At 45.2% G+C, this 27,753-nt stretch overlaps 1 protein-coding gene and 1 long non-coding RNA gene across 8 annotated transcripts in view; one reads left to right on the forward strand and one right to left on the reverse strand.

The window, feature by feature from the left end:
- Nucleotides 1–11,771: 11,771 nt before the first annotated feature.
- PLEKHH1 (pleckstrin homology, MyTH4 and FERM domain containing H1) overlaps nucleotides 11,772–27,753 on the forward strand; it is a 54,078-nt gene continuing 38,096 nt past the window's right edge. For 2 of the 7 annotated variants that reach the window (XM_043556427.1, XM_043556431.1), the window contains exons 1-2: nucleotides 11,772–11,956; nucleotides 19,955–20,113. In XM_043556427.1, the coding sequence (XP_043412362.1) occupies nucleotides 19,988–20,113 (126 nt within the window). In that variant the 5' untranslated portion in view covers nucleotides 11,772–11,956; nucleotides 19,955–19,987. Of the gene's footprint in view, nucleotides 12,030–19,954; nucleotides 20,114–27,753 lie in introns of all 7 variants that reach the window. The other 5 variants (XM_043556425.1, XM_043556429.1, XM_043556426.1 and 2 more) reach the window with 4 other exon arrangements.
- On the reverse strand, nucleotides 23,911–27,387 carry LOC122469245. Its single transcript, XR_006293420.1, has 2 exons — nucleotides 26,884–27,387; nucleotides 23,911–24,172 (listed from the first exon to the last, which is right to left on the reverse strand). It is a non-coding gene; the product is annotated as an uncharacterized LOC122469245 (long non-coding RNA).

A 27,753-nucleotide genomic window follows, 5' to 3' on the forward strand; every position in this document is an offset into this window, starting at 1 on the left:
TGAGTTTTGTCTTAGATGTGGCTGTTTTTCCCAACCCCTTAGTTCTGAGGAACTGCAGCTTTGACCTGTTCTGCCCCTCTGCAGGAGGGTCTCACCAAGCAATGGCCAGGTGCTGGCCGCACCCAGGAACATTTGCGGGACCGTGCTGCTGCCGATGCCCAGAGACTGTGGTTGGGTGCCAGCCCACACCAGAAAAAGTTTACCAGATAGTGTAGCAGCAGCATTTCAGGGATTATGGAAAATCACAACACACATATGGCACCAGGATTCACCCTTAATGACCTTTTTCCAGAACCAGGGAATGTGGTTGTTCTCCCAAGTCCACTGGGGCTTTGCCTTTGGGGGACCCACATAGCCTCTACCAGGTGTCCTCTCAGCAGGGGAACTGCCTATCCCCATGTGGCCTGAAGAACCGCAGACTCCACTCTGCTCCTGGAGATTCACCCTTCCCACCAGAGCACTACCAGGTATTGAGTTGTGGAGTTGCAGACTTTGTGCTCCCCCACCCCCTCCATTTATGGTCTTAATGGAATTTAAACCCTCTCCTTTCTCCTTTCTCCCTTTTTAGTTCAGTCCCTGTGGCTGTTTCCACTTTTCTACTTTGTCTCCAGCTGCTTTTGGGAGGGGGTGCTTTTCTCATATTCTCCCCCCCATCTTCATCCTCTCTCCCCATGCAAAAGCAGCTCCCTGCCCTCCGCAGCTTCTTTCTCCCCCAGTTCACCTCTCTGTGCCATGTACCTGCTGAATTCTGTGGTTCAGGTTGTGCAAATTGTTGTGTTAATCCTCAGATCAGTTTTCTAGGTGTGTAGGATGGTTTCTAGGTGTGTAGGTAGTGTTGGTCTAGCTATATTTCATGGACGTGAGACACACAAAAAAACTTCCATGCTGTTCCGCCATCTTGGCTCCTCTCCCTCTTTATTCTGTTATTATTGTTGCTATAAATATGAGGAACAATACAGTCCTTCTAAGCATCCTTCTAACACAAATTGTAAAAAGTTTTGAGTGGTATAGCTCAAGAAAGGACACAAGAATCATAAAACTATGTCAGGGAAAGCAGAGATTTGGAGTTGAGGAAAAGGTTCTAGAAAAATTTTAGTGATCTTTACCTTATAAATAGCTTCTAATCTTATGTGCATTACTATATATGTATATTATCTTCCACTGGCTTGAATAGCAAGGATACTTAGGAAATTTTCTTATTCTGAATATTCCAATGGATTTATTTCAACACTAAAATTTGCTTCCCAAAGAACCATGCTATTCCCAAGAGTGCTTCCTACCCCACTCTCCTACCCCTGAGAGATCCTGAGTCCACACAAGAACAATCCCCTATACCCTGTAGGAAAATTCCTGCTGTCAGGATCAGACCATTCCAAAGCCATCTGAGAGTTTCCCCCAGTAGCCAGTGGAGCAACATGTAGTATTTGGAAGGAGCAACAGTCATGTGTCACCCCTAGAGCAATGCCTGTTGCTTCTAATCCTAGGAATCTGCATGTTCTGCTCCATCACCGACCTCCCTTCATGTGTCTGAAGCCTGTCAGCTCTATCTGATTCCTTTGGGTGGTCCCCACACTGTAATAGGGAAAGGACTAGCATTCTGTCTTCTAGACCTGGACCAGGAAATTCAGAACCTGGAAAAGTGCAAACTGCTTTTTGGAAAGGGGCACTGTCCTGTCACTTCTATGGAATCTCCAAAACTCACTTTTCCATGAGCAAATCTCCCAGTATGTGCATTCCCTTGGTACTCTGAGTTAAGCAGTCTGGTCCCAGCTCCCTGTCTCATCACTTTATCTGTGGTGGAGCAAAGATGATCCTTAACCTGCAGCTTGGACCTTTGCAGAAGAGACTCTTCCTGTCCCCTGCTCTTGTGGCTCTAGGTGAGAGATACCTGGAACAAGTGCCAAGTTGATGGTCTATGCACTGCTGAAGCCAAGTGTTCAGAGCTGGGAATGGGAGAATGTTCTTTCCATCTTTCTCTCCTTTACCTTCATCTTTTAGTACCACTAAGTTTTCTAATCCCCTTCCCTGAAACTATGCAAAATTGAACAGGAACAAAGTATTCAGAGTTTAAGGTTTAAAGTCTCCACTTTAGACAGAAGTTAAAGCCCCAACCTGGGTGGCTCATTCGGTGGAGCATTCGGCTTAGGTCATGATCTCCTGGTTGGTGAGTTCAAGCCCCATGACCAGTTCACTGCTGTTGGTGCAGAGCCTGCTTCAGATCCTCTGTCTCCATCTCTCTCTCTGCCCCAACCCCACTTGCGCTCTCTCAAAAATAAATTAAAACATTTTTAAAAAAGGAAGTTAAAGCCCCATTAACCACCACCTTTCAGGGTGGCCAAAGCATGCACTGGTCAGACTGGAAGGGAACAGATCTGGCCATCGGCATGGCTGGGAGTAGGAATGCTGGTGCTCAGGGTTGTTTAAGAAAACAAGCCATCCTGACCACTAGATGGCGCTGAGAGATAGCCTCCCTGTCCTGGCTAGTGGGGGGTCACACTGGGAACTTTGTGAGGGAAGACAGGTTATGTCATCTGGACTAACCCCCTTTCATAAAGAGGAGGTTGGCACAAAAACAGACACATAGACCAATGGAATAGAATAGAAACCCCAGAACTAGACCCACAAACGTATGGCCAACTCATCTTTGACAAAGCAGGAAAGAACATCCAATGGAAAAAAGACAGCCTCTTTAACAAATGGTGTTGGGAGAACTGGACAGCAACATGCAGAAGGTTGAAACTAGACCACTTTCTCACACCATTCACAAAAATAAACTCAAAATGGATAAAGGACCTAAATGTGAGACAGGAAACCATCAAAACCTTAGAGGAGAAAGCAGGAAAAGACCTCTCTGACCTCAGCCGTAGCAATCTCTTACTCGACACATCCCCAAAGGCAAGGGAATTAAAAGCAAAAGGGAATTACTGGGACCTTATGAAGATAAAAAGCTTCTGCACAGCAAAGGAAACAACCAACAAAACTAAAAGGCAACCAACGGAATGGGAAAAGATATTTGCAAATGACATATCGGACAAAGGGCTAGTATCTAAAATCTATAAAGAGCTCACCAAACTCCACACCCGAAAAACAAATAACCCAGTGAAGAAATGGGCAGAAAACATGAATAGACACTTCTCTAAAGAAGACATCCAGATGGCCAACAGGCACATGGAAAGATGTTCAGCGTCGCTCCTTATCAGGGAAATACAAATCAAAACCACACTCAGGTATCACCTCACGCCAGTCAGAGTGGCCAAAATGAACAAATCAGGAGACTAGAGATGCTGGAGAGGATGTGGAGAAACGGGAACCCTCTTGCACTGTTGGTGGGAATGCAAATTGGTGCAGCCGCTCTGGAAAGCAGTGTGGAGGTTCCTCAGAAAATTAAAAATAGACCTACCCTATGACCCAGCAATAGCACTGCTAGGAATTTATCCAAGGGATACAGGAGTACTGATGCATAGGGCCACTTGTACCCCAATGTTCATAGCAGCACTCTCAACAATAGCCAAATTATGGAAAGAGCCTAAATGTCCATCAACTGATGAATGGATAAAGAAATTGTGGTTTATATACACAATGGAATATTATGTGGCAATGAGAAAAAATGAAATATGGCCTTTTGTAGCAACGTGGATGGAACTGGAGAGTGTGATGCTAAGTGAAATAAGCCATACAGAGAAAGACAGATACCATATGGTTTCACTCTTATGTGGATCCTGAGAAACTTAACAGGAATCCATGGGGGAGGGGAAGGAAAAAAAAAAAAAGAGGTTAGAGTGGGAGAGAGCCAAAGCATAAGAGACTGTTAAAAACTGAGAACAAACTGAGGGTTGATGGGGGGTGGGAGGGAGGGGAGGGTGGGTGATGGGTATTGAGGAGGGCACCTTTTGGGATGAGCACTGGGTGTTGTATGGAAACCAATTGGTCAATAAATTTCATATTATATATATAAAAAAATAAAATAAAGAGGAGCTGGCAAACAAGGTTTCCAATAGGATATGAGACCTGACACTCGTAAAATCCCTGAGCCTGAGCACAATGATCATGAGCACCACAGATGAAGGCTCAATTGATCAAAGCAGATAACACACCAATTGGTTTCACACTAAATCTTTGGGGGAAGGAGGGAGGAAGAGCTGAAATGGTTAGGTCTTCTCATTCTGTTCAGGTATTTTGCATCTTGCCATCTCTGTGAATTCTGGGGCACTTATTGGCATGCTCTTATAGCAACCGCTCAGCCTGGAAGGTGCCCTGCAGGGAAATGCATGTGTCTCTGAAACAGAGGACTCCAACTCCCAGCCATAGATAGCTCTCCACCCTACACTGCAAGCCTCTTCCAGTCAAGTGACGCAGTCAGCAGAGGGGAGGTCGAGGGGCACAAAGAGGCCCTCCACAGTCCAGTTTGCCCAGACTGAGTCACCTGTTCCACCATGCTCTCCCTCCCCTACTTCCTGGTCCACAGTGGACACTCACCACGCATGTACTGAATGGATGAAAGCAGAACCCTAGCTCACCACACCTCTCCCATGGTCTGTCATCAGCTGAAGGGATAATAATAATGGCCAGCATCTGCTGAGTACTTACTATATGCCAGTATTCAGTTAAGTGCCAGAGCTGGAATTTGAACTCTGGAAGTAGAATCCCCCAGAGCCAACACAATGTCACCTTGAGAACTCAAATGTCTAGAGTTGCCACACACATACTGCAGAAAAGGGGCCAAGGTGCTACAACAGGCTCCCTGACTGGCCTGAGTTCCCCCAGCTTCTTAGAACCCCAGAGTCTCTTCCCACATGGGCTCCTTAGACTTCTGGAGAAATGCCACTTACTTGAAGGTCCCTGCCCATCCCCTTCTACCCCCATGGAGAAATAAGACGGTTGGTTTAAAACCTTAATGTTGTAAGTTCTAAAATGATCTAGAATCCCACCTAGATGACTGGATTTACCCAGTTCTCATTCCCTGAGCTCTATCAGCTCCCAACTCAGCTTCCCTTTCCCCCTCCCTGCCACCTCCTCTTTTCCCTCTCCACCCTCATCCTACTGAGTCCCTCTCTGCCTGGCTCTCTCTCACTTGGTGAGCTCACAGCTGTGCTGGACAGATCCTTTTGCATTGATATGTGTTGTCATGACATCAGTTCTACCCTGCCTTCCCCTCTGGGGCTGTTGTTGCTGTCTAAGAAGATCACTGGAATGTTGGAACATGGTGTATGACAAACCAGTCAATTCCAGGCACCCTATTGGTCTAAGGATCATGAAAATACAGACCCCTGAGCTTGCTTATCTCAATGCTCAGGGCTTCGTTCCATGTTTTTAATCAGTGGCCCCAGGGCTTTTTGATATAAGGTCAGGTGGGGAATCGCTGCCTTCCTTCTCATTGGAGTCCTTCTTGACCAGGCCTTCCTTCCACCCATTGCTCTTTGTGAGCTTCCAAGTCCCTACTCTTTTGGGCATCTTGCTAGTCCTTTATACCTCCATTCAGTAACACTTACTGGGTGCATATGCCAGATACTGGGGCAGACCCTATCTCCATCTTTCCAACTACCCTCTAAGGAAAGAATACTGATTCCTGTTTACAAATGAAGAACCTCTTCTTCTCTGCTCTCTGCCCGGCTCTGTCTGGCTGTGTCTGGCTCTGGAGCCCACAGCTGGACTGGATAGATCTTTTGCCATGCTCCCCACTGGGAAGACCCAGGATTCAATGACAGGCATGTCTGGTTTTGAAGTCTGTGCCCTGAGTTCATTGGTCACATTTGCCACACTTTGTTTCCTCGCACAGTGCCTGAAAAATGGTAACTACTCCGTAAATATTTGTTCTTGAGTAACTGAATGAATAAATGAAAGAAGAGTCCATGCCCAAAGTTAGGACACTCCCACCATCCAACACACACACACACACACACACACACACACACACACACACAATACAGAATTCTGCCTCTGGACTCTCATTTCCTTCCTATCCTGCATCTCTCTGCATGTCTGATCACTGCTCTCCTACCTGAATTGGACAATGACCCTGAGCCTTTCTGACCCAGCCCCTGGTTGCTCTAGCTGCTCCCAGAGATTCAGCAGTAGAATCGCCTCCTGACTTCTTCGTAACCCAAGAGTTGCCAACCTCTGCCCCTGGCTCCTGAGGTAGAAGGTTGGACAAGGACCAGCCCCCGGGATCCTGGGACTCTGAGGTCCCTCCCCCTTCTCCTCTCCCTCCCTTTTCCCCTTTAGTCTCCTAACAAAAACAACTGAGAACAAGGCCCTGAAGGCAGAAGACAGGGTGGTTGATTTGGGAGAGTTTCAGTGAAGCAGGTAGGGCTTCTTTGGAGTCCAGATCCCCACTCAGAGAAAACAAGTGGTGTTGAGAAGTGGGATCTCTAGAAAGCCCAGGACATGGGAAGATGAATTGTCAAACATTTTGCTAGTTCTCCTAGAGTTATTCCTTCTCTCAAACCATGTTTCTTATCTATTGCAATCTTGCAACAAAGAGAACTCCTTGAGATATCACCACCTCTTGACCTAGTACAGTACATATTAGCAACCTGGGAGAGTATCTCATAAACATTATACCTCTAGCAAATATTTGTTCAAAGAATGAATAACAAAAGCTACCTTTTATACAGAATTTGCTACATGCCAGACACAATACTATCTCATTTAACCCTTCCAACAACCCTATGGGGCAAGAGATGTTATACCACTTTACCAATGAGGAATTAAGCACCCGCTGCAAGGTTACATCAGCACAGATGTGGTAAAGATGGGACTTAAACTGATGATGTCAAACCACATGGTGTGTCTGTATATACACCGATCTTCTCTACCCCCTGGAGTGGTTAGTTAGCATCGAAAGTATTCTAATCAGGAATTTGTAGTCTAGAGGGTGATTACATAAGCACTTCAAATGGCATCAAAGCCTACACCAGTAGGCTGAATGTGCTTGAGGTATGCTAGAGGTTTCCAAAGTAAGGAGTTAGCCAGAAAGAGGATATGGGCCCTCACATGAATAATGTGTAAAAACCAGACCAGGCCAACTCCCTGACTCCCTTGAAGCAAGTTGTAGAAATTTTTGCGCCTCCTTGCTGATGTCTGTATAATTGACAGAATTTTGGCCATTTTTACTATCCCACCTGTAAGAGGTTATAGAAGAGGAGATGAATGGTCTCCAGTCACCTCTCATCTCCAGGGGCCGTGAGTATAGGATCCTGTCAATTGCCAGAGGACCAAATTGGTTCAGACATGTTCACAGTGAGTGGCCACCAAGGCCTCATCCTCTTCTCAGAAAAGTAAAAGGAGATCCTCAGCTTCAATGGCCCAACTGAGCCTTCCACTCAGGGCACACGATGGCTTTCTTCCTCTGTCTGCTGTCAGGCCACTATAATAACAAACTAATATCAAACAGGAATGAGCTTTAAGTGTCATGAGTGCCGCTTCTGCATGGACCCGTAGAGGGATCTGGGGCCTTGGAGACTTTCAGGCAGGCTCCCACCAGCCTTCCTGTTCTCCTCTACTTCCCACTACAACACCAAATATGGTGCCCAAGATGGCTTTTCCTTACTTCAGTTTTGCAAATTCCCCTCTGCTGTAATGATTCTCTCATAATCCTGCCTTTTCCTCCCCAGTTTACAACAGGACGTACTGAGGCAGGAAGCAAGGAAATGATTTATCCAAGTTAATAGTTGGGCATCTAATAGAGTACCTGGAACAATCTAAAAGTCAGTTATCATGAATGAATGAACAAATGAATGGGAAGAAGGGGGGGGGAGAGAAGAATATCAGCATCAGCTGATGTTACTGTCTGGATGTGATCAGTGGCCAGTTTGACTGTTAGTCTCAGATCCATGGAAGGCTACGTAAAAGGTGACTTAAGACAGAAAGATTGTTGGGGCGCCTGGGTGGCTCAGTTGGTTAAGCGACCGACTTTGGCTCAAGTCATGATCTCATAGTTCGTGAGTTCCAGCCCCACATCGGGCTCTCAGCTCTCAGCTCTCCATTCTCAAGGAAGAGTTGGCTTCAGATCCTCTGTCTCCCTCTCTCTCTCTCTGCCTATCCCCCCTTCCCCCTCAAAAATAAACATTAAAAAAAAAGACAGAATGATTGTGGGGAAAAGATAGTGTCTTGACATCTCAACCCTTAATTCCAGGGTTAAGTTAGGGGTAGGCCAGCCTGGAGGTTCATAGAAATTCATCTAGGGATGGGGTGGCATGGGGAGGGCTGTGGCTGAGGGTGACGGAGGAGCCAGGTTTCCCTCACTGAAGCTTTCACAGCTGCCTCTGCTGATTGGAGGCCAATGGGGGACGTGGAGGAGACACCAGAAGCCCAGCCAGGGTTTGGAGGGGAGGTGGACAGAATCTTCCTGGGCTACCAGCATCGGGCGGCTGGAGCCAGGCAGAGGAGGTGACATCAGCCAAGACGGCTGGTGGGACAATCCCTAGCATTAGATGGGAAACTCTGCCCTGCCTGTGACTTTCCCTGCTAGCGTGGTTATTGATTACCTGAAGCCGCTGAGGAATACTAGGCTCTAGAATTGTGGGAGTCACCCTCTCCCTGGGACAGAGGAGGGGATGAAATTATTCTCTAGGCATCCATTCATTCTGGTATTAGGTAGGGACTAATAATAATAAATAGAAGAGCTATAAAACTCAGCTATAAAGGACATTGTTGGGACAATTGGGGAAATTTTAATATGGTCTGTATGGTAGATGATAGTATTGTATTAATAAGTTTCCTAAGTGTGATAATATTAGGAGAACATCCTTGTTCTTGGGAAGGTACATGTTGAAATATTCAGGGGTAAAAGGTCATGATGTGCACAACTCTCAAATGGTTTAGGGGAAAATTTATATATTATAATATATGTAATATATAATATATTAGAAATATGAAATATATAATATATATAATATATAACTTAAATAGCACCAATATATAATGTAATATATTATAATATATATTATATATGTGTAAAGACAGAAAGTAAACATGGCAAAAAGTATATGGGTGTTTGATGCACTATTTTTTGCACCTTCTGTCAGTTTGAAATTTTCAAAATAAAAGCTGGGGGGAAAGTTTGAGGGAAGGATAGCTATCACTTATTGAACAATGATTGTATTCCAAAATCTATGTAACTCTATTATCTGATTTAATCCTCAAACCAACTCCAGAGAGAGAGATCATGCATATTAGAGAAAAGGAAACCGAGTCCCAGAGAGGCTAAGGAACTTGCTCAAGTTTACAGAGCTGGTATTGAAACAGAGCCCAAAGGAAAGAAGAGGTCACAGGGAGGAGTGTGGTTGGGAGACCAAAGGCTAACACTTTCTTGAACCTTCCTGTGTGCTAGCAGTGTTTTAAAATCATCCATGCATATGAACTCATTTAATCCTCCCTTTTTAAAAGCTTTGTAGTTCGTGATAAATCACTTGACTGGTGTGGTGGGAGGGAACAAAGGGGCACTCAAAACACACTGAAAGAAGTATAGGTTGGTGGTGCAGCCTCCTTTGAGGGTGATTTGGTTGCATCTAATGAAATTTAAAATTCATATTGTGTGTAGAGCCAGCAATTCCACTTCTAAATATTAAACCATAAAGATAGTCATAAATGTGGACCAAGAAGTATGCACATAGATATTCACTGTAGCAAAGCATTTCCAAAGATTGGAAACATCCTAAATATCCATCATTAGGAACACTAGGGGACCCCTAAAAAAATAAAGCATCTCTAAGTGTGCTGATGAGTCAACAAGAGTCAACAAATGGTAATGTCAAGAGGGAAAAAAAAGCAAGGGATGTTTCCTTAGTGTTGAAAGGGGATATGAATACATATATACGACCATATATATAGTTGACCTTTGAACAATGCCAAGATTAGGAGCACCAACCTCTATGCAGTAAAAAATCTGAGTATAGGGTTGCCTATACTGGCTGGCTCAGTTGGTTGAGTGTCCGTCCGACTCTCGGTTCTAGCTCAGGTCATGATCTCACAGTTCATGAGTTCAAGCCCCCCACAGGGCTCTGTGCTGACTCTGCAGAGCCTGCTTAGGATTCTGTCTCTCCCTCTCTCTCTGCCCCTCCCCTGCTGGCTCACACACATTCTCTTTCTCTTCCTCTCAAAATAAATGAATAAACTTAAAAAATTAAAAAGAAAATCTGAGTATAACTTTTGACTCCCCAAAAACTTAATTAGTAGCCCACTGTTGACTGGAAACCTTACTGATAACAAAAACAGTTGATTAACACATAGTTTGTACATTATATGTATTAAATACCATATTCTTCCAATAATACTTTTTTTTTTTTTTTGGTATTTCTAGGCATGTGGCTCATCTGCAAGTTTTTTGAAATTGTTGCAAATCTCCAAAAAACATTTGCAATATATTTATTGAATAAGATCCATGTATAAGTGGACCTGTGCAGTTGGTATCAATGCTGTTCAAGGGTCAACCGTATATATATACAAACGTATGAATGCATATGTATTTATGAATGCTTTATAGATAAAATATCTTGAAAGGAAATTCTGTGTTTGGGGAGGAGTGATCTGGGGGACAGGGCAGGGTGGGAGGTAGACATTTTTCATTGTTAGCCCTTTTATATTATTTGAAATCTAATGTTCATGAAGGTGAATGAAAGCATGAATGAACCAATGAATCATCCTTAACAAACTCCAGAAGACTTGCTTTTGAGCTTCCTTAGGCATCTTCCTGAGTGTTGAAGGGATAGCAGAGGCCAGTGTCCCACAGTCTGGGGTTGACCTATCTCAATCCCCAGGAGCTATGAATCCATTTGCAAGTTCAGCCCTGGAGTCCCATTGGCCCAGTTGAACTTTTGCCCTTGGCCTCCTAAACTACTACTACTGGGACCAGCTTTCTATAGTATCTGGGCTCTCAAAGTTGTGCAGGAGAATTGCCTGGGGAGGTTGTTAGCTGGGTAATCTGACAGCCTCACCTCCAGAGATTCAAATTCAAACTTGGGGTGGAGCCAGAGGATCCTTCATCAAGGCCCGGAGTGAGTTTTCCAAGCCCCTTTGCAGAAGTGGGTCCTGGTGGTGATTGCCTCGGTTCAGGCCTGGACAGAGAGCCTGCAGGACTGGCCAAGAAAACCGTTTGAAACGTGCCTCCTTTCCTCCTATAGTCTCCATATTCATCTTCTTTACCCCAAACCCGCCTAACCAAAAAAGTCGAGTGTGCCAATCCCCTCTGAGTGTAGGACTGTACCGGTGCGCTAAGGGACTGCAAGCCCTTGTAGAACGAGGGTATGAAGACTGCTCTAGCTGCCCAGCAGGCAGCGTCCGGTTTGCCTTTCTGGCTCTTCGGCCTGCTCCTTTAACATAAATAATGCATAGACAAACGTACATAAGCAAGCAAAGTACACTCGGGGCCACGGTGACTTTTTTTTTTTTTTTTTTCCAAATTAGAAATCATAACCTGGGTCTGGCAGTGGGACAGCCTGTTGGAAATAAGGACTTCTGCTCTAAATATCCGGGCGTTACAGTTCTCACAGATTGCCAGCAAATGCTGGAACCTCCTTTGGGGGGTGAGGTCTGGTCTTGCGCCCCATCCTGCGAAGGTCCCAAGCTGGCCGGGCGCTGAGCAGCTCCCGGGGCTCCCGGCCGCCCTCCGCGGCTGGTGCGGTCCCCGCGGAGAGCTCGGAGCGGGGGCCGGGAGACCCCGCCGCCCCAGGGACGAGCCGGGCGGCGCGGAGAGGTGGGAGGCTGGAGCCTGCTGAGGTCATTTCCTGTGCCTCTCCGCGAGCCGCCCGAGGAGCCGCGCCGGCGCTCGGCCTTTAAGGAGCGGCCCGGGAGGAGGGGGCGCGGCGCGGCTCTGAATGGGGCGCCGCGAGGCCGGGCTTGGCTTTGTGCGGCCAGCCCGCGGGCACCCCGCCCGGCCCCCGCCCCGCCCACCGCGACCCCTGCTGCCGCGGAGCGGAGACCCGGCGGTCGCCGCGGACTCGGGCTAGAAGGACGCAAGGTCAGCGGCGGACGCGCGCGGAGGGCGCCCGTGTGCCGGGTGGGCGGCGGGAGCGTCCGCGAGCTGGCGGGAGGTGAGCGGCCGCGCGCGCCTCGCAGGCAGGGACGGGCTTGGCGGTGTGCGCTGGCGGGGAGGTGTTTGGCGGAGCGGAGAGGAAGGGCTCCCTCCTGCCGGAGGGCGATTCCAGAGCAGGTGCCTCCCCGCCTGGCGCTGAGGGCGCTGGCAGCCGTGGTAGGACTCGGGGGACTCGCACCAAGCGGCGAGGAGTCGCCTTTCCCGGGAGGAGCGGGAGTTTGGGACCGGCTCGAGCCGGTTGCCCCCGGGAAGGGCCCTCGGGCGCACTTGCAGGCGTCCCACTGCGTTGCCGAGCGCTCTCTTGCCCTCTCGCTTTCCGCCTCCCGCCCTCCTCCCCGCCTCGTCTCAGGTAATCTCCTCTGTGGTTTCTCGGTAGTTCTCTTAGGGATTCTGTTGGTCCGGCTAGACTCCTAGAGGCAGGTCAGCCAAGCAGAAAAGAAAACAAGTTGGGCACCGAGTGACAGCAGTAGCTTTGTGTCCTAGGAGCCGTAGTGACTTTATCGCCAGGGACCAGGAAGCCTTAATGGGGGTAGCAGAGGCAGTGAAGACCCTCACCTGGAAGTAGAATCCGCCCCGTGTGGGTTTCCTCCCTGCCAGGACATCTCCGTAAGCTTTTACTGTGAGTCCATCTCATAAACTCTTTTGGACAGAACCTTAGTTCCTGGTACAGTTTCCACTTGAAAGATCATTTTAATACCAATTTCAATGGAAAAGTCGTGGATTCTTTCCTCAGGCTTTTTGGACTGTCTTCTGTGTTCCAGACTCTACATGTGGTAACGTCACTTAACTAACATCAGTTACCTAGTGTTTCTGCATACTGTTATCCCCATTTTATAAAGAAGGAAACAGTCTCAGAAAAATTGTGATCTGCCCAAGGTTATATAGCTAAAAAGTGGAAAAGGCAAAACTCAAACCCAAGCCTCCTAAATTCCTAAGGTGGGGTGTAGTCCATTATCAGCTACCTTCCCTCTCATAGACTGCTTTGGAGGCCTGCTCAGAGCTGGGTTATGACAGGGTACCTACCCCCTGTGGTCTCAGACTCATTGAGACTAACAACTGAGTTGAGAAAATGTGGGGCCCCTTCTGCCCTCCTCAGAAGTCACCAGCTCCCCGGAAGAAACATGTACCTCCTACTCTGCTCCCCCGTTGTGCACTCCTCTTTACTATTCCCTTCTCTCTGTGAGGCTGTGTTTCCATGTGGGGAACTCTGTGCCCCTTTTGGTTTGAAGAGTGTTGTATAGATGCTGTACATGTTGAGGTTAAGGTGCGAGGATTTTCTCAGTCCTGATCTGGGTGAGTTCACAGCAGGCTGGCTGCTGAGCCACCATCCGGCATTCTCTGGATAGCCCAGCTGAGTCTTCTCTGGATAGCCCAGTTGAGCCGTCTCTCCTTTCTGTCAAAAATGAATTCGAAACTGACCTCCTCCGTGGGAAAACAGGCACTTATTGCTGGCTGGAGTATGAATTAGAATAGTCTCGGAAAGGCAATCTGGACAATTTGGCCATTTAAAAACGTGTTCTCACTTAACGCTACAATTCCATTTCTGGGATTTTATCCTTCAGATATACTCTTATGTATATGAAATGACATATATTTGTTGCAGCATTGTTTATTTTAGCAAAAGTTTTCAAACAACCCAAATGTGTGTTAGTAAGGGACTCTTGGGGCACCTGGGTGGCTCAGTCAGTTAAGCGTCTAACTCTTGATTTCGGCTCAGGTTATGATCTCACAGTTCATGAGATCGAACCCCACACTCACGGTGTGGAGCCTGTTGGGATTCTCTCTCTCCCTCTCTCTCTCTCTCTGCCCTTCCCCTGCTCTCGTGCATGTTCTCTCTCTTTCTCTCTCTCAAAATAAGTAAATAATTTTTTAAAGTTATAAAAAGCTTTATAAAAAAAAATAAGGGACTCTTAAGTCATGTAATAGCTACACAGTAGAAAACAATAAAGCTGTTAAAGAGAATGAAGGGAAGACGGAGCGGGTATGTATGTTGATACAGGAAGATCTCTAAGTTATAGGTTAAGGACAGCATGTAGAGTGTGCTACCATTTGTGTTTGTGTATGTGTATGCAACATGTATAAGAATGCTTGTGTCTACACTGGATATTTCTGGAAGACACAAAACCCCATAACACTGTGGCTGAGGGACAAGGTGGGAAGAAGCCTTACTTTGTACCGTATACACTTTTGTTCAGTACTCAAAAATAAAGAGATAAAGGGGCACCTGGGTGGCTTAGTCAGTTAGGCACCCAACTCTTGATTCCGGCTCAAGTCGTGATCTCATGGTCATGGGATTGAGCCCTGACTCAGGCTCCGTGCTGAGTGTGGAGCCTGTTTGAGAGTCTCTCTCTCTCTCTCTCTCTCTCTCTCTCTCTCTCTCTCTGTGTGTGTCTCACTCTCACTGTTCCTCCCTCACCCCCACTCAGGCTCTATCTCTCTCAAGATAAATACATAAACTTAAAAAAAAAAGTGGTAAAATAATCTTTAAAAATCCCCTCACCTCTCTGAGGTAGATCTGGTAGTGAGCACATGTATGAGCCACATCTCCTAGTATGCCGAGGCACTGTTGGTTTGCCTTTTCTTTGTTGATAGTAGCTATCAATATGGAGTGCTGTGTGCCAGGCTTTTGTGATATCTCCTTTAATTCTCAAAAAAATATGACCTAGTGTGCCTATGAAATTGCCATTTTTTGAAGGTCAAAAAATGGTTAAATGTTGATAATTCCATGATTCAACCTAATATTATTGCCCTCCTTTTCAAATATTACTGCTCTCAATTTCTTTTTTTTTTTTTTTAATTTTTTTTTTTCAACGTTTATTTATTTTTGGGACAGAGAGAGACAGAGCATGAACGGGCGAGGGGCAGAGAGAGAGGGAGACACAGAAACGGAAACAGGCTCCAGGCTCCGAGCCATCAGCCCAGAGCCTGATGCGGGGCTCGAACTCACGGACCGCGAGATCGTGACCTGGCTGAAGTCGGACGCTTAACCGACTACGCCACCCAGGGGCCCCTACTGCTCTCAATTTCAAAATGGAGCTGAGGCTCAGAGAGTTAGGCAAATGGTTTAAGGTCACATGATTAATTAGTGCCTGAGCCAGTACTCAAACCCAGGCTTGTTTGGCACCAGGAGAGGGGATCGGAAGTACTACACTCTGCTGTTTCCCTTTACTGGTTTTATTCTCAAAGGATGCTATTCGTAATTGTCCTAGTCCTTTCTGGTATTTAGATCCCCGAAGGCTGGAACATGCTCACCTTTTCCTGTCTCTTCCAACATTGTGAAATGTGCTGCCTCAGCACCCAAGAGTAAAACACAAATTGTTGGCTTGATCAGATGACATGGTGCGGTCAGAGAGAGCTATTCCCCTGTATGCACTCACCCTCCCCCAGCTCTGTCCCCAGAAAAGGGGCACAAAGCTCTTCCTTTCCCATAGTTGGGCAGGTAGTCAGTCTAGTCTAGCACTTGTAGAAGATGATGGTAGCCTACCACTAGCAAGTGGAAATCACAAAAGGTGCTCACATTCAGAGTGAACCATAATGAGGTGACACAGGAGAGCCCAGTGGAAATTGTACCCAGAACAGAGTTCCTGTTACCTTCTGAAGCCTCCTGCAGTGGCCTCTGGCCTCTTTCCTTTATGTTCTTGTATTGACTGGTCCTCTTTGTAGGGAAGTTCCAGGATATTCAGACTGTAGACCTGAGCCCTACAAGCCATGGGATCTTTAATTCATCTTTATGTCCCCAACCTTGCACGTAGAAATCACTTCACAAAAGTTGGTTGAATTAAATTTAACCTCAGCATTTTGTCAATTTTTGGTCAAATCCCTAAACCTTCCAGAGCCATCCCAGGTCAAGTCTGTGTTTTCTCTGATACAGGCTCAAAGTCTGAGGTCACCTAAGGACTCCCTGTGCCCCCTTTTCATCACCCATCCTGCATGCAGCCCCTGCCTCTGAGGCATGCTGCTCCAGCCTTGTGGCTGTGTCAGCCCAGGATGCTGGAGGACTTAGGGAGTTCCAAAGCAGGAGTCAAGGCTGTGTGGTCACTTGCCGGGCAGTGTAGCCTGCTGGACACTAATAGGAATCAAGAGAAGTGGATTTCACAAGAGTGGCCGTGAGTCAACCATTGTAGCTCGGGGGAGGGTGCATGGGGATTTATTGTACTGTTCCCTACTTCTTGTGTATATTTGAAGCTTTCCAGACTAAAAAACAAAGAGAACAGTTGAGCTGGGTTTTGTCCCTTCTCTCATTTCCCCACCTATTTTGCCATTAATGTTCTATCTGTTAGGCTAGCTGGGTAGCATGAGACTCCACCACCACTACTGAAGCATCTTCACGGAAAGAGGATGTTCTGTATGCTGGGAGATCATTCTTGGCCCAGCTTTGACACTGCTTAGCTCTATGTCTCAAGGCATGGATGCGCTGGGTTTTCTCATCTATCTGTTCACTGTGAATAGTATCACTTGTCCTACATCTCAGGGATATTGAGAGGATAAGGAGAGAAATAACTCCTATACAGTGCTTTGGAAAGTTAAAAACTGTTCTTTAAGTTAATTTCTGCTCATCTTTGCAAGTCTTTATGGGAGGTATAAGTACAAGGTGACCAAGCAGGTGAAGTTCACTGTACTGGTATTTTGCTTTTATGTTTTGCCTCATGTTTTCTAGCTGCCGCGGCAACCACCTGCTTCTGTCGGAAGAGCCTCTGGGCCACGCGCTTGGCAGCAGGCACCTTGCTCCAGTTCCCTTTCGAAACCCCGTAGCTCTCCTCACATGCTAAGACAAGCCCAGCGCAACTCTTTCCGTGCCACCCCACCCCCCCACCCCCCGCCCCTGACATTAGCGTGCCCAGGGCAGGGAGAGGTTTAAGCAGAGCACTTGATCTATTCAAAAGTGTGATGTCATAAGATGCTTGATTGGGAAAGCACTCCCTGCAGTCTAGAGATAATTTCAGATATCAGGACCAGGCAGAGGCCAATGATATGTTTTATTTCCAAGCTCCTGGAGATTTTGATGATTGGTTTTCCACTGTCCTCTTGGAATCTGAGCTGTAGTTTGACAGTCAATAAGAGGGTGCCACAAAAGAATTAAGTTTCTCCTCTCCCTAGGTTTTACTTGTGTGTTTTTACTGCTAATGCTTAGCCCCAAGCTAGGTTGCAAGACACTCAGGTCCTATGTTCAGATCTACCACTTTTTTTATTTATACGAGGAAGAGCAACCCCCCCCCCTCCCTTAAAGGACAAAGCAAATCAAACATGAAGCCTCTGGCCTTCTCTGGAGGCCCCACAAGGTTGTTTTGTCTTTTCAGCTGTGATCTTAGCTCAGAGAAGGTCATGTTTTGTTTTTGCCTTTTGTCTTCCTCCCCGTTCCAGTCGGTCCCAGTCTTTTGAGGTGGGGATTGCTGGGAGGTCACAATGTTGGGATTGTTTGGGATGACAGTTCCGGGAGAGCAGGGCTGAGGTCATGCGTTCAGTGTTCTGAGCAGCCCAGAACCGAAAGATGCAGACACTAGACTCATCAGTGTTTAATTGTTGGGCCTTTCTCTGCAGGTCTACTGACGCTGTTTTTTAAATGAAAAGTCTGGATATAGGATAAATGTCTGTGCTTATGAAGGTTATGGTGTCAGGTTATGGTTTGAGACCAGGATGCCCTGGAAACTCTTGAATACAGGTTCACCCTAATATCCTACCAAGGATCCTGCCAAGGATCCTAAAAGGTCCTGTAAAATATTTCTCTCATTCTTAACAATCCAGCTCACTCTTTGTGAGATCAGAATTCTTTTAAGTTTCTGGATGTGTAAACAGCAGAGTTGCTAAGAGCAGGAACTTTGGGACGAGAACTCCAGCCCCACTACTTACTAGCTCTAGAACTCTTTGTATAAGTTATTTAGCCTCTCAGTTCCTCAGTGTCCTCATGTGAGAGTGTAGACAGTAGTGCCCACACCTTGTCTTATGTGTTGTCATGAGGATTAAAGACGCCACACTTGCCTGGCATACACTGAGAACCCAGTAAATGATAGCTATTTGTGGTATGAGAGAAAGATCCATGTAAAAGTCAAATGTGAGGTGGGAAGCAGTATTGGTGGTTAACACATTAAAGACAGACTCACTGGTCACCAAGACGGTATTTGGCAACAGGGCAGGAGGTGACTGGGTTTTCTGAGGCATGTGGCTCCTAAAGAAAGGAAAAGGGGGGCGCCTGGGTGGCTTGGTCGGTTGAGCGTCCGACTTTGGCTCAGGTCATGATCTCACGGTCCGTGGATTCGAGCCCCGCATCGGGCTCTGTGCTGACAGCTCAGAGCCTGGAGCCTGTTTCGGATTCTGTGTCTCCCTCTCTCTCTGCCCCTCCCCTGTTCATGCTCTGTCTCTTTCTGTCTCAAAAATAAATAAACGTTAAAAAAAATTTTTTTTTAAAAGAAAGGAAAAGGGATTTAAAAAAATAAAGTTTTGTTACAGAAAATTCTAGGCATATATTCAAGTAAAAAGGCCAGTATAAAGAACTCCCATGTACCTATTACCCAGCTTCAAAACTTGGAAATATTTTGATAAATCTGATTTCATGTATTTCCTTCCTAGACCACTGCCAACCCCCAGACATTATATCATTTCACCTGTAAGTCTTATGTATCTCTGACAGATCACATTTTAAAAATATTATCAACCTAAAAAAATAAGTCATTCCTTAAAAATCATCTAATACTAGAGTAATCATGTGTCATGGTTTGGGACAGACCAAATTTATGCTGGTGGCCAAGTGTAATTATTAGTAGCAGGGAGGATTTTAAAAGTTCTGATGGCAGGTATGTTTTCCAGCCTATCTCTCCCCTGTGTTCACTCTGTTTGTGTCCTCTCTCGTGCATACTCATACATGCTGCTTCATTTTCTCATCCCCAACCAGTTCTCTTCTCTAAAATTTATCCAAGAGACATCTGGATAAATTCCCCTGACTGGCGATATTATAGGTGTCTGAATTTGTATCATTGTTTCCCAAGGACTTGTGGCATTCTCCAGAGGTTACAGCAAAATGTCTACCAATTTTTTTTGGTTTATATTTTAGAACTTAGAGTGAGAATCTGTTTCAGAGGAGGATGATTCAATGACAACTGACAGAATCCCAACTAAATAGGAAATTGTCAAGGACATGCAAAGCTTTGGATTTTCATTCCATTTTTTCTCATCAAAAATCTCTGAATGGGGGTTCCTGGCTGGTTCAGTCGGTGAAGCATGCAACTCTTGATCTATGGGTCGTGAGTTCAAGCCCCACACTGGGTGTGGAACCTACTTGAAAGAAAGAATGAATAGATGGATCCAAGGAAGGAAGGAATGCAGAATTACGATTTGTTAAAAGTAAATAAATACATAAATAAATAACATTATATAGATGTAGTAGAATCAGTAATAAACTGGAAATCAGGGTTCTGCCTCCAGTTAGCTGTATGATCTCAAATGAATGTCACTCACTTTAAGCCTTCCCTAAACATCGTCCCCCCTTTATCCCTCTCCCATAGTCTACCCCATTTCCCTGTTCCCATTTATCTGCATATTGATTAGCAATTGTGACTACATTCTCTCTTAGATTTTACTGAGTTCCCTGGAAAACTCAAAGATAAGGGGGCCTCTTTTATTTACCTTTGCATCTCCAGTGCCTAGAAGGGTGTCTGGCATATAAATGTCTATTGAATGGATACATATTTGTTAAGTGGATAATTGAATGAAACACAGATGAGGCCCAATTCTCCTTACAGTTTCTCACATTTCGTGATTTCTTGAGTTTGCCCAGCTAACTTACGTTGGAACAGGACACATTGAGCTAAGAAAGGTGACAATGGGACACAGGGAGAGCAATGACTAACTCACAGCCCGTAGCCCTGTATTCTCTACCCTCCTCCTCACACACTTCTTGATCTTCTCCTCTTGCTGTGTGCTGGTTCTCAGGGCTCCCTGGAGTAGCCAGAAGTGGATTCCATCATGGCAGAACTCAAGGTGGAGACCCGAGCCAGCGTAGACTGGCAGAAGCGCTGCCTGGCCTTGGAAACCCAGCTCTTCCGGTTCCGCCTGCAGGCCAGCAAGATCAGGGAGCTGCTGGCTGACAAGGTGAGTCCTGGAGACCTAACCTCATCTCAGAGGTCTGTGTCCGCTAGGGCAGGAGTTAGAGAGGGAGAGTTAGAGAAGGTAAACTTTGTTTTTTCTAGGTGTTAATTAATTTTGTTTTGATTTTTAAAAATATTTTTATTTATTTTTGAGAGAGAGAGAGAGCACAAACAGGGGAGGGGCAGAGAGACGTGGAGACACAGGATCCAAAGCAGGCTCCAGGCTCTGAGCTGTCAGCACAGAGCCTGACACCGGGCTCGAACTCATGAACTGTGAGATCATGACCTGAGCCGAAGTCAGATGCTTAACCTACTGAGCCACCCAGGTGCCCCTTAATTAATTAATTTTTAATTGAAGTATATTTGACATATAACATTATATAATTTAAGGTACACCACATGTTAATCTGATACATTTATATTTTGCAATGTGGCTGTCTTTGTAGTGGTAATTAGCACTTTTATCACATTATGTAATTGCCATTTCTTTTTAGGGGTTAGAATAATGAAGTTCCAGTTTCCTAGCAAGTTTGATGATTATAATACAGTACTCTTGTCTGTGTTCACTATACTGTGCATTAGATCCCCAGGGCCTATTTACTACTCATTGCAAGAAGGTGAACTTTTAATAAGATGCCCTCCACACATGCAGAATGAAATCTAAGATAGTTATTTCTTTTTTAAGCCCAAATCAAAGCAATTTACTAAGCTATCATCATGCATTCTCTCCTGCTCCAGAGAAATGATAGACATCTTGGTCCTCCATTACCTCTTGAGTCAACTGGCTGTAGTGGAAGTTCTGTTATTCCCTTAATATTTCTTTTTCAGTGTGGGGAAGAAGGGACGATGTTTTACTGTTCACCCTGTATTAAGCAGACGAGCTATGAAAGGCAGCCTGATTTTCTAGTGACAAGGACACAGATTTTGGAGCCAGACCCACCTGGCTCTGCCACTTACTAGCTATGCTGTGTGACCCTGAGCAAGTCCCTTCACCTCTAAGGCAGGGACACAAATGTCTGCCTTTCACAGTTATTTTGAGAATTGTATCAGGTCACACATATAAAGGTTCTGGCATGGAATAGGTCTTAAATGGGAACGATTATTATCTTTACAGGTGTGGATGGGCTGGTCTGGGAAACTGACCACCATTTGTAATGTTTCTGTGGGAAGAGACAGTCTAAACACCTGACTTTCAGAGGCATTTTGGAGCATAACCTGTCTGGAGAGTAGAGTCCTGTACTAAAAAAAAAAAAAATCTATCTATCTATCTATCTATCTATCTATCTATATCTATGTCTGTCTGTCTATCTATCTATCTATCTATCTATCTATCTTAGTTGAATCAACTCTTTTCTTTCTAGTTTTGCTTACATTATCCATCTCCTGAGCCAACCCTTCCTTCATAGTACAAAACTAAAAATCAGTCCACCTCTCTCCAAGTAATGTCGAGGTCTTTATTAGTAAAGCCTGGGTAAAAGGCCTGTTTTATGATAGCCCCACAACCTGGAGTCCAGGAAGACAAGTTATTGGCGTTTCCCCTGCATTTCCACTGCTGAGGGTAATGGCCCTCGACTAGCCTGGACTAGAACTTGTGAACTTTGGGTCTGTTGGCATTGCTGTCTACTAGTTCAGGCTTTGCGAAACAGAGACCAGCAGGGTTCCTATGGATATGGTTCAGATACTGCTAAGAGAAAGGGTGGAATTCAGCCATCTCAGGTAAAGGGAAATGGGCTTTAGATAGTAGTTCTCAAAGGGTGGTCGTGGGACTATCCAGGCCAGAAATCTGGAGCACTTACTAAGCGTGTGCATTCCTGGGCCCCACCCCAGTCCTCCTGATCCAGGTATCCTGGGGATGCTGCTCATAATCTGCATGTTTAACAAGCTCCCAGAAATTAGTTTTGTACACTGTACAGTCTGAGAACATTGCCTTAGGATATGTGACTGGGGAGGGGTAGGAGGGAAGGAAAAGATAAGTAAGGATCCTCCAGCTGGTCTAAAACACATCTCAGAGGGAAGAGACTTCTGTTTCTAGTGATAGGGACCACAAAATAACCTTTAAGAAAGACTGCTATGAAACACCTAGAAATACTGGATTAAATATTTAAAATATTTTTCTCAGTGCAGAGCCATGCACTGAGAAGAGTAGGAGGAATCCTCAGCCGGCGAAATGAAGAAGTAGAACCCAAGTGGTATTCAACTCTGACAGCTGAGTGGGACGGGCTGTGTGGCCGGCCTCCTTGTAGTAATGAAAGGTTTGAGGTTTGAGTTTTAGCATCTGTAGAGACAGAGATGAGGTCTGGTCAGTTGGAAGCTGGAGCTGAAACTGAAACTTTCATGTAAAGTCAGAACTGTCGGGGCACCTGGGTGGTTCAGTTGGTTAAGCATCTGACTCTTGACTTCAGCTTAGTCATGATCTCATGGTTCGTGGGATCAGCCGTGAGTCAGGCTCTGTGCTGATAGCACGGAGCCTGCTTGGGATTCTCTCTCTCTCTCTCTCTCTCTCTCTCTCTCTCTCTCAGCCCCTCCCAAGCTGACATTCTCTCTCTGTCTCTCTCTCTCAAAATAAATAAGTAAACTTAAAAAAAAAAATAAAATCAGGACTGTCAAAGTAATATAAAAAGATAAGGAAAAGAAAATCATCTACCAAGACAGGGAGATGACAGAACAGTTTCTCAGACTTAGCCAAGGCTCTGGGCACAAAAAACAAAAAGCAAAAGGAAAGTACGCCCTGAGAACCTGATGATGGTATTGGTTTAATATTAGAATTTATATTATTTGTGTGGATTAGGAACCTTAAGTTCTGGGCCAGTGGTACCCCTAGGACCCTAGATACAGACACAGAACCTCTCTGGAGAAACAAAACCTCAACCCAGATTATACAGGATCCTCACAGGCAAAAAAGCCATGATAAAGATGAATATATGATCCAAAATGACTAAATACTTGAGAGAATAATTTTTACTGAGTTAGAGTCCCCATACACAACAAACAAGTAGACTAGGTCCCTCAAGAACTTCAAATAAGGAACTGTTGGCAAGTTCCTTCAATATTATTGAATATAATTGAATTCCTTCAAATTATTGAAGATGTAATGAAGTGATTGAACACACAAGGCAAGAATAAGACGCTATTCAAAAAGATTAGGTAGACTTGAAAAAGAACGAAATAGAACTGCTAGAAGCAAAAAATGTTTTCATTGTATAACTAAATGTTCAATAGATAAATTAAATGTCAGATTAGGCACCATTGAGACAAGCTTAATAAATGGAAAGGTGGACCTGAGAAAGTCATCCAGAATGGAGCCCAGAGAGATAAAGGCACGGAGACTGAGACACGGATGCTAGAATGACAAGATCCTATAAAGTTCCAGAGGTGGAAAAGAGAATGAAGGAGAACATTACTCAAAGAGATAATGGTTTAAAAATTCCCAAACTTAAAAAAATATATATTTATTTTGGGAGAGAGAATGAATGTGTGCACAAGTGGGTTAGGGGCTGAGAGAGAGATGAAGAGTAAGAGAATCCCAAGCAGGCTCTGCACTGTCAGCATGGAACCCACTGTGGGGGCTTGATCCTTTGACTGTGAGATGAGGACCTGAGCCGAAATCAAGAGTTGGATGCTCAACCAACTGGGCCACCCAGGCGCCTCTAAAAACTCACAAACTTGTTGAAAGATGTGAAGCCTCAGATTTGGGAAGCAGAATGAGTCTAAGCAGTATAAATTTTTTAAAAAATCCGTGCGTACTGTATTAGCTAGATTATAATTCAGCTGCTGTAAGAAAGAACCCAAGGTCACAATGGCTTAAACCCGACAGATGTTTATTTCCCTCTCGTGTAACATTCCAGACATGAGCCGTATAATTCTAGGGTGACGTCTGCTGTAGGTTTGAAGAGGAGGGTTCACCATGATGTCCATATTCCAAACCCATCCCTTTTAGTGGTGACCCGAAGGTTCCATTCATTGCTTCTCCTCATATCCCATTGATCAAAACTCATTCACATGGTTGTACCCAGCAGCAGGGAAGATTGGAAAGCATAGTCTTTATTCTGGAGAACTAAGTGCTCTGTTGAAAGTTGGAGGCTGTTATTTGTATGAGAGACAGAGGAGAACAGGTACTGGGGAACATGTAGCAGTCTGTAAGTCTGAAATTTAAGTCTATAATAATGGTAATAAGTAGAAATAGAGTATATAACTTATCAGTAGAATAGGGAAATGTAATAAAGTCTATTAAATCCAGTCTGGGAAGAAAATGAAAAGAGTATTTAAAAAAAAATGGAGTAAATAGCACAAAATGCAATGGTAGAAATAAGTCCAAATGTATCGGTCATATGGAGACATATATAAGAAATCTTTTGGGGCACCTGGGTGGCTCAGTCGGTTGAGCGTCCGACTTCAGCTCAGGTCATGATCTCACGGTCTGTGAGTTCAAGCCCCGTATCGGGCTCTGTGCTGTCAGTTCAGAGCCTGCAGCCTGCTCTCTCTGCCCCTTCCCTGCTCATGCTCTGTCTCTCTCTCTGTCAAAAATAAATAAACATTAAAAAAAATTAAAAAAAAAAAGAAATCTTTTTATATACAAGAATTTAGCATTGCTATATGAAAAATTGGGAATATCCTAAATGTCTCTCAACAGGGAGGTGTTTAAGTATATTGAGTGTATTTGTACAATGGAATACGACATTGCCGTTAAAAATGAATGAAGTGAGGGACACCTGGGTGGCTCAGTCGGTTGAGCGTCTGACTCTTGATTTTAGTTTGGGTCATGATCCCAGGGTCTTGGGATCTTGGGATTGAGCCCTGCATCAGATTCCGTGCTGAGTGTGGAGCCTCCTTAAGATTCTCTCTCTCTTGGGGTGCCTGGGTGGCTCAGTTGGTTGAGTGGCCGACTTCGGCTCAGGTCATGATCTCACGGTTTGTGAGTTCAAGCCTCGTGTCAGACTCTGTGCTGACAGCTCAGAGCCTGATGTCTGCTTTGGATTCTGTCTCCCTCTCTCTCTGCCCCTCTCCTGCTCATGCTCTGTCTCTCTCTGTCTCTCAGGAATGAATAAATGTTAAAAAGTTTTTGTTTTCAAGATTCTCCCTCTCTCTATCTCTGTCTCTCAAAAAAAAATTAAAATAATAAAAATGAATCAAGTGAGCTACATATGTAAGATTAACCAATCTCAAAAACCAACACTGAACAGAAAAGATCAGGAGAATGTATATAGAATAATATGGTTTATATAAAGTTTTAAAACCTAAAGCTTGTTGTTTAGGGCTATATCAAATGAGGTAAAATGTAAATACAACCAAGTGTGGGGTAGATGCTAGAAAGGGAGGAGTGAAATCTGGGAAAAGCAGACGGGAGCTTTATGTACCACTCTGTAGGGGCCCGTTTCTTAAAGACATCAGAAGCATATATGACAGAAATTAAGATTTGATAAAGCTGAATGGTGGATACATATTTTAAAATGTTATTCTCGGGGCGCCTGGGTGGCGCAGTCAGTTAAGCGTCCGACTTCAGCCAAGTCAGATCTCACGGTCCGTGAGTTCGAGCCCCGCATCGGGCTCTGGGCTGACGGCTCAGAGCCTGAAGCCTGCTTCCGATTCTGTGTCTCCCTCGCTCTCTGCCCCTCCCCCGTTCACGCTCTGTCTCTCTCGGTCCCAAAAATAAATAAACGTTGAAAAAAAAAAATAAAAAAATAAATAAATAAAATGTTATTCTCTATGTGTTTCCTGAACTATTACATGATAAAAAATGTGTTAAAGTGCCTTCCTCCTCTATTCCCCAGGGTCCTTAAATATATCCAGATACACCTCTCTCCACAGCCCCTTGGGTCTGGGTAGGTTGAACTTTCATAAGATCATAAGATCCGCCCCATCTTCTCTTCCAGGCTGCCTTTGATTGTCATGCAGCCAGAATGCCCTCCCATAAAAGGTTGGGAGCTCAGAGTGTGACTTGGGTAAAGAAAGGGGAAGCATGCAGACACAGGGCAGAAGAGACTGAGGTGTGGGGGGAAGAGAGAGAAAGAAATCTTGACTAGGGATCACAGGCTGGAAGAATTAAGTACAGAAGAGTACTGAGACATTAGCCTGACACCAGACCTTTTGGCAGGAAACCTTAAAGCCATAAACACCATGTTGCTCAATGCCGGGGCTGTGCCTGTCACCTACATTCATCTCCAAACCAACAGGACAGGTTCAACAGTTCACTTAGAGATTTTCCCCAGTATGTCAAGGTAAGTTTCAGATCAGGAAGAGATGACTCAGGCTTCTCAGGAGAGCTGGTGCTGGGGCCAAGCCCTGATCTCGGTCCTATCTCTGTCACTGCTCTTAGAGCTTACTAGTTAATCATCACCAGTACCCACCTACACAGGGTGAGCCAGGTCAGCTGGGTCCCTCTGACCAGCCCTCTCACTCACCCGCCCCCTCCACCTCTGTGCGCAACTCACCCGCCCATGGGGCTTGCCCTGCCTGGATGACCACTGGCTGTGCAATTGCTCACTGCTGGTCGTGCAGGGCAAGCCAAACCTGGGTGCTTCCCAGGGGTCCAGTCTTTCCTGGGATCAGGTACTGCCCACTGGCTGCTAAGGCTTGGAAACATGCCCTTCCTCTTTCCCCACCCCACAGCCTGCTCACACCTGCCTCCCTCTTGCAGAATTGCCATTCTGGACATGGAATGATCTGTGTTAAAAAGCAAAAAAAATTTTTAAAGAAAAGATGTCAAGACTACCACATAATCCCTCACCTGAGGGTGAGAGAGGAAATGGAGGGTGGGAAGAAGAAACAGTATCAGACCTTATTTCTGCTATTAACGCCTCACCAGGTCTGGTTTGCCATTGCCATGGACACCCAGACTGCCAGGGCCAGGCATTCTGGAGCCAGGTGAATTGTGGGTTCATTTCCTGTCCAGTATAGGAGTTGAGGGAATGGCTGATGTCTTGGAGTTCACATCATGCTCTGTTCCCTGGGAGCCATTCCCCCCGCTGCCTTGCTCTCTTCCTTGGTATGTTGAAGAAGTCATAAGGGCTGTTCAGATCAATTTAAAACTTTTGATACTGTTCTAGGAGGCTTTATAAATGGATATGAAAGCCTCTTAAATTTTTTTTTCATCCTTGCTTAAACTTGTGCTTAAGTTATTCCATCACAAATGTGGGAATATAATAACTGTCCTCAGACAAGCTATCCACAGTAGTAATTACTATGAAAAAACATGGCATCAGTATTAGAACTAACACAGGTTTTAAACTTTTAATTTACTCTGTCTGCTTCCAAAAGGGATTTCAGTGGATTTATTGAAAAGAAGTAGTGCGGGGCGCCTGGGTGGCGCAGTCGGTTAAGCGTCCGACTTCAGCCAGGTCACGATCTCGCAGTCCGTGAGTTCGAGCCCCGCGTCAGGCTCTGGGCTGATGGCTCAGAGCCTGGAGCCTGTTTCCGATTCTGTGTCTCCCTCTCTGTCTGCCCCTCCCCCGTTCATGCTCTGTCTCTTTCTGTCCAAAAAATAAATAAAAAAACGTTGAAAAGAAGTAGTGTAATGAAACATCTCTCATTTTTTAGCTTGAATATGTATTTTTTATTTTAAAAAATTTTTTTCAACGTTTTTATTTATTTTTGGGACAGAGAGAGACAGAGCATGAACGGGGGAGGGGCAGAGAGAGAGGGAGACAC

Source organism: Prionailurus bengalensis, chromosome B3 (assembly GCF_016509475.1).
Source record: "Prionailurus bengalensis isolate Pbe53 chromosome B3, Fcat_Pben_1.1_paternal_pri, whole genome shotgun sequence".
NCBI lineage: Eukaryota > Metazoa > Chordata > Mammalia > Carnivora > Felidae > Prionailurus > Prionailurus bengalensis.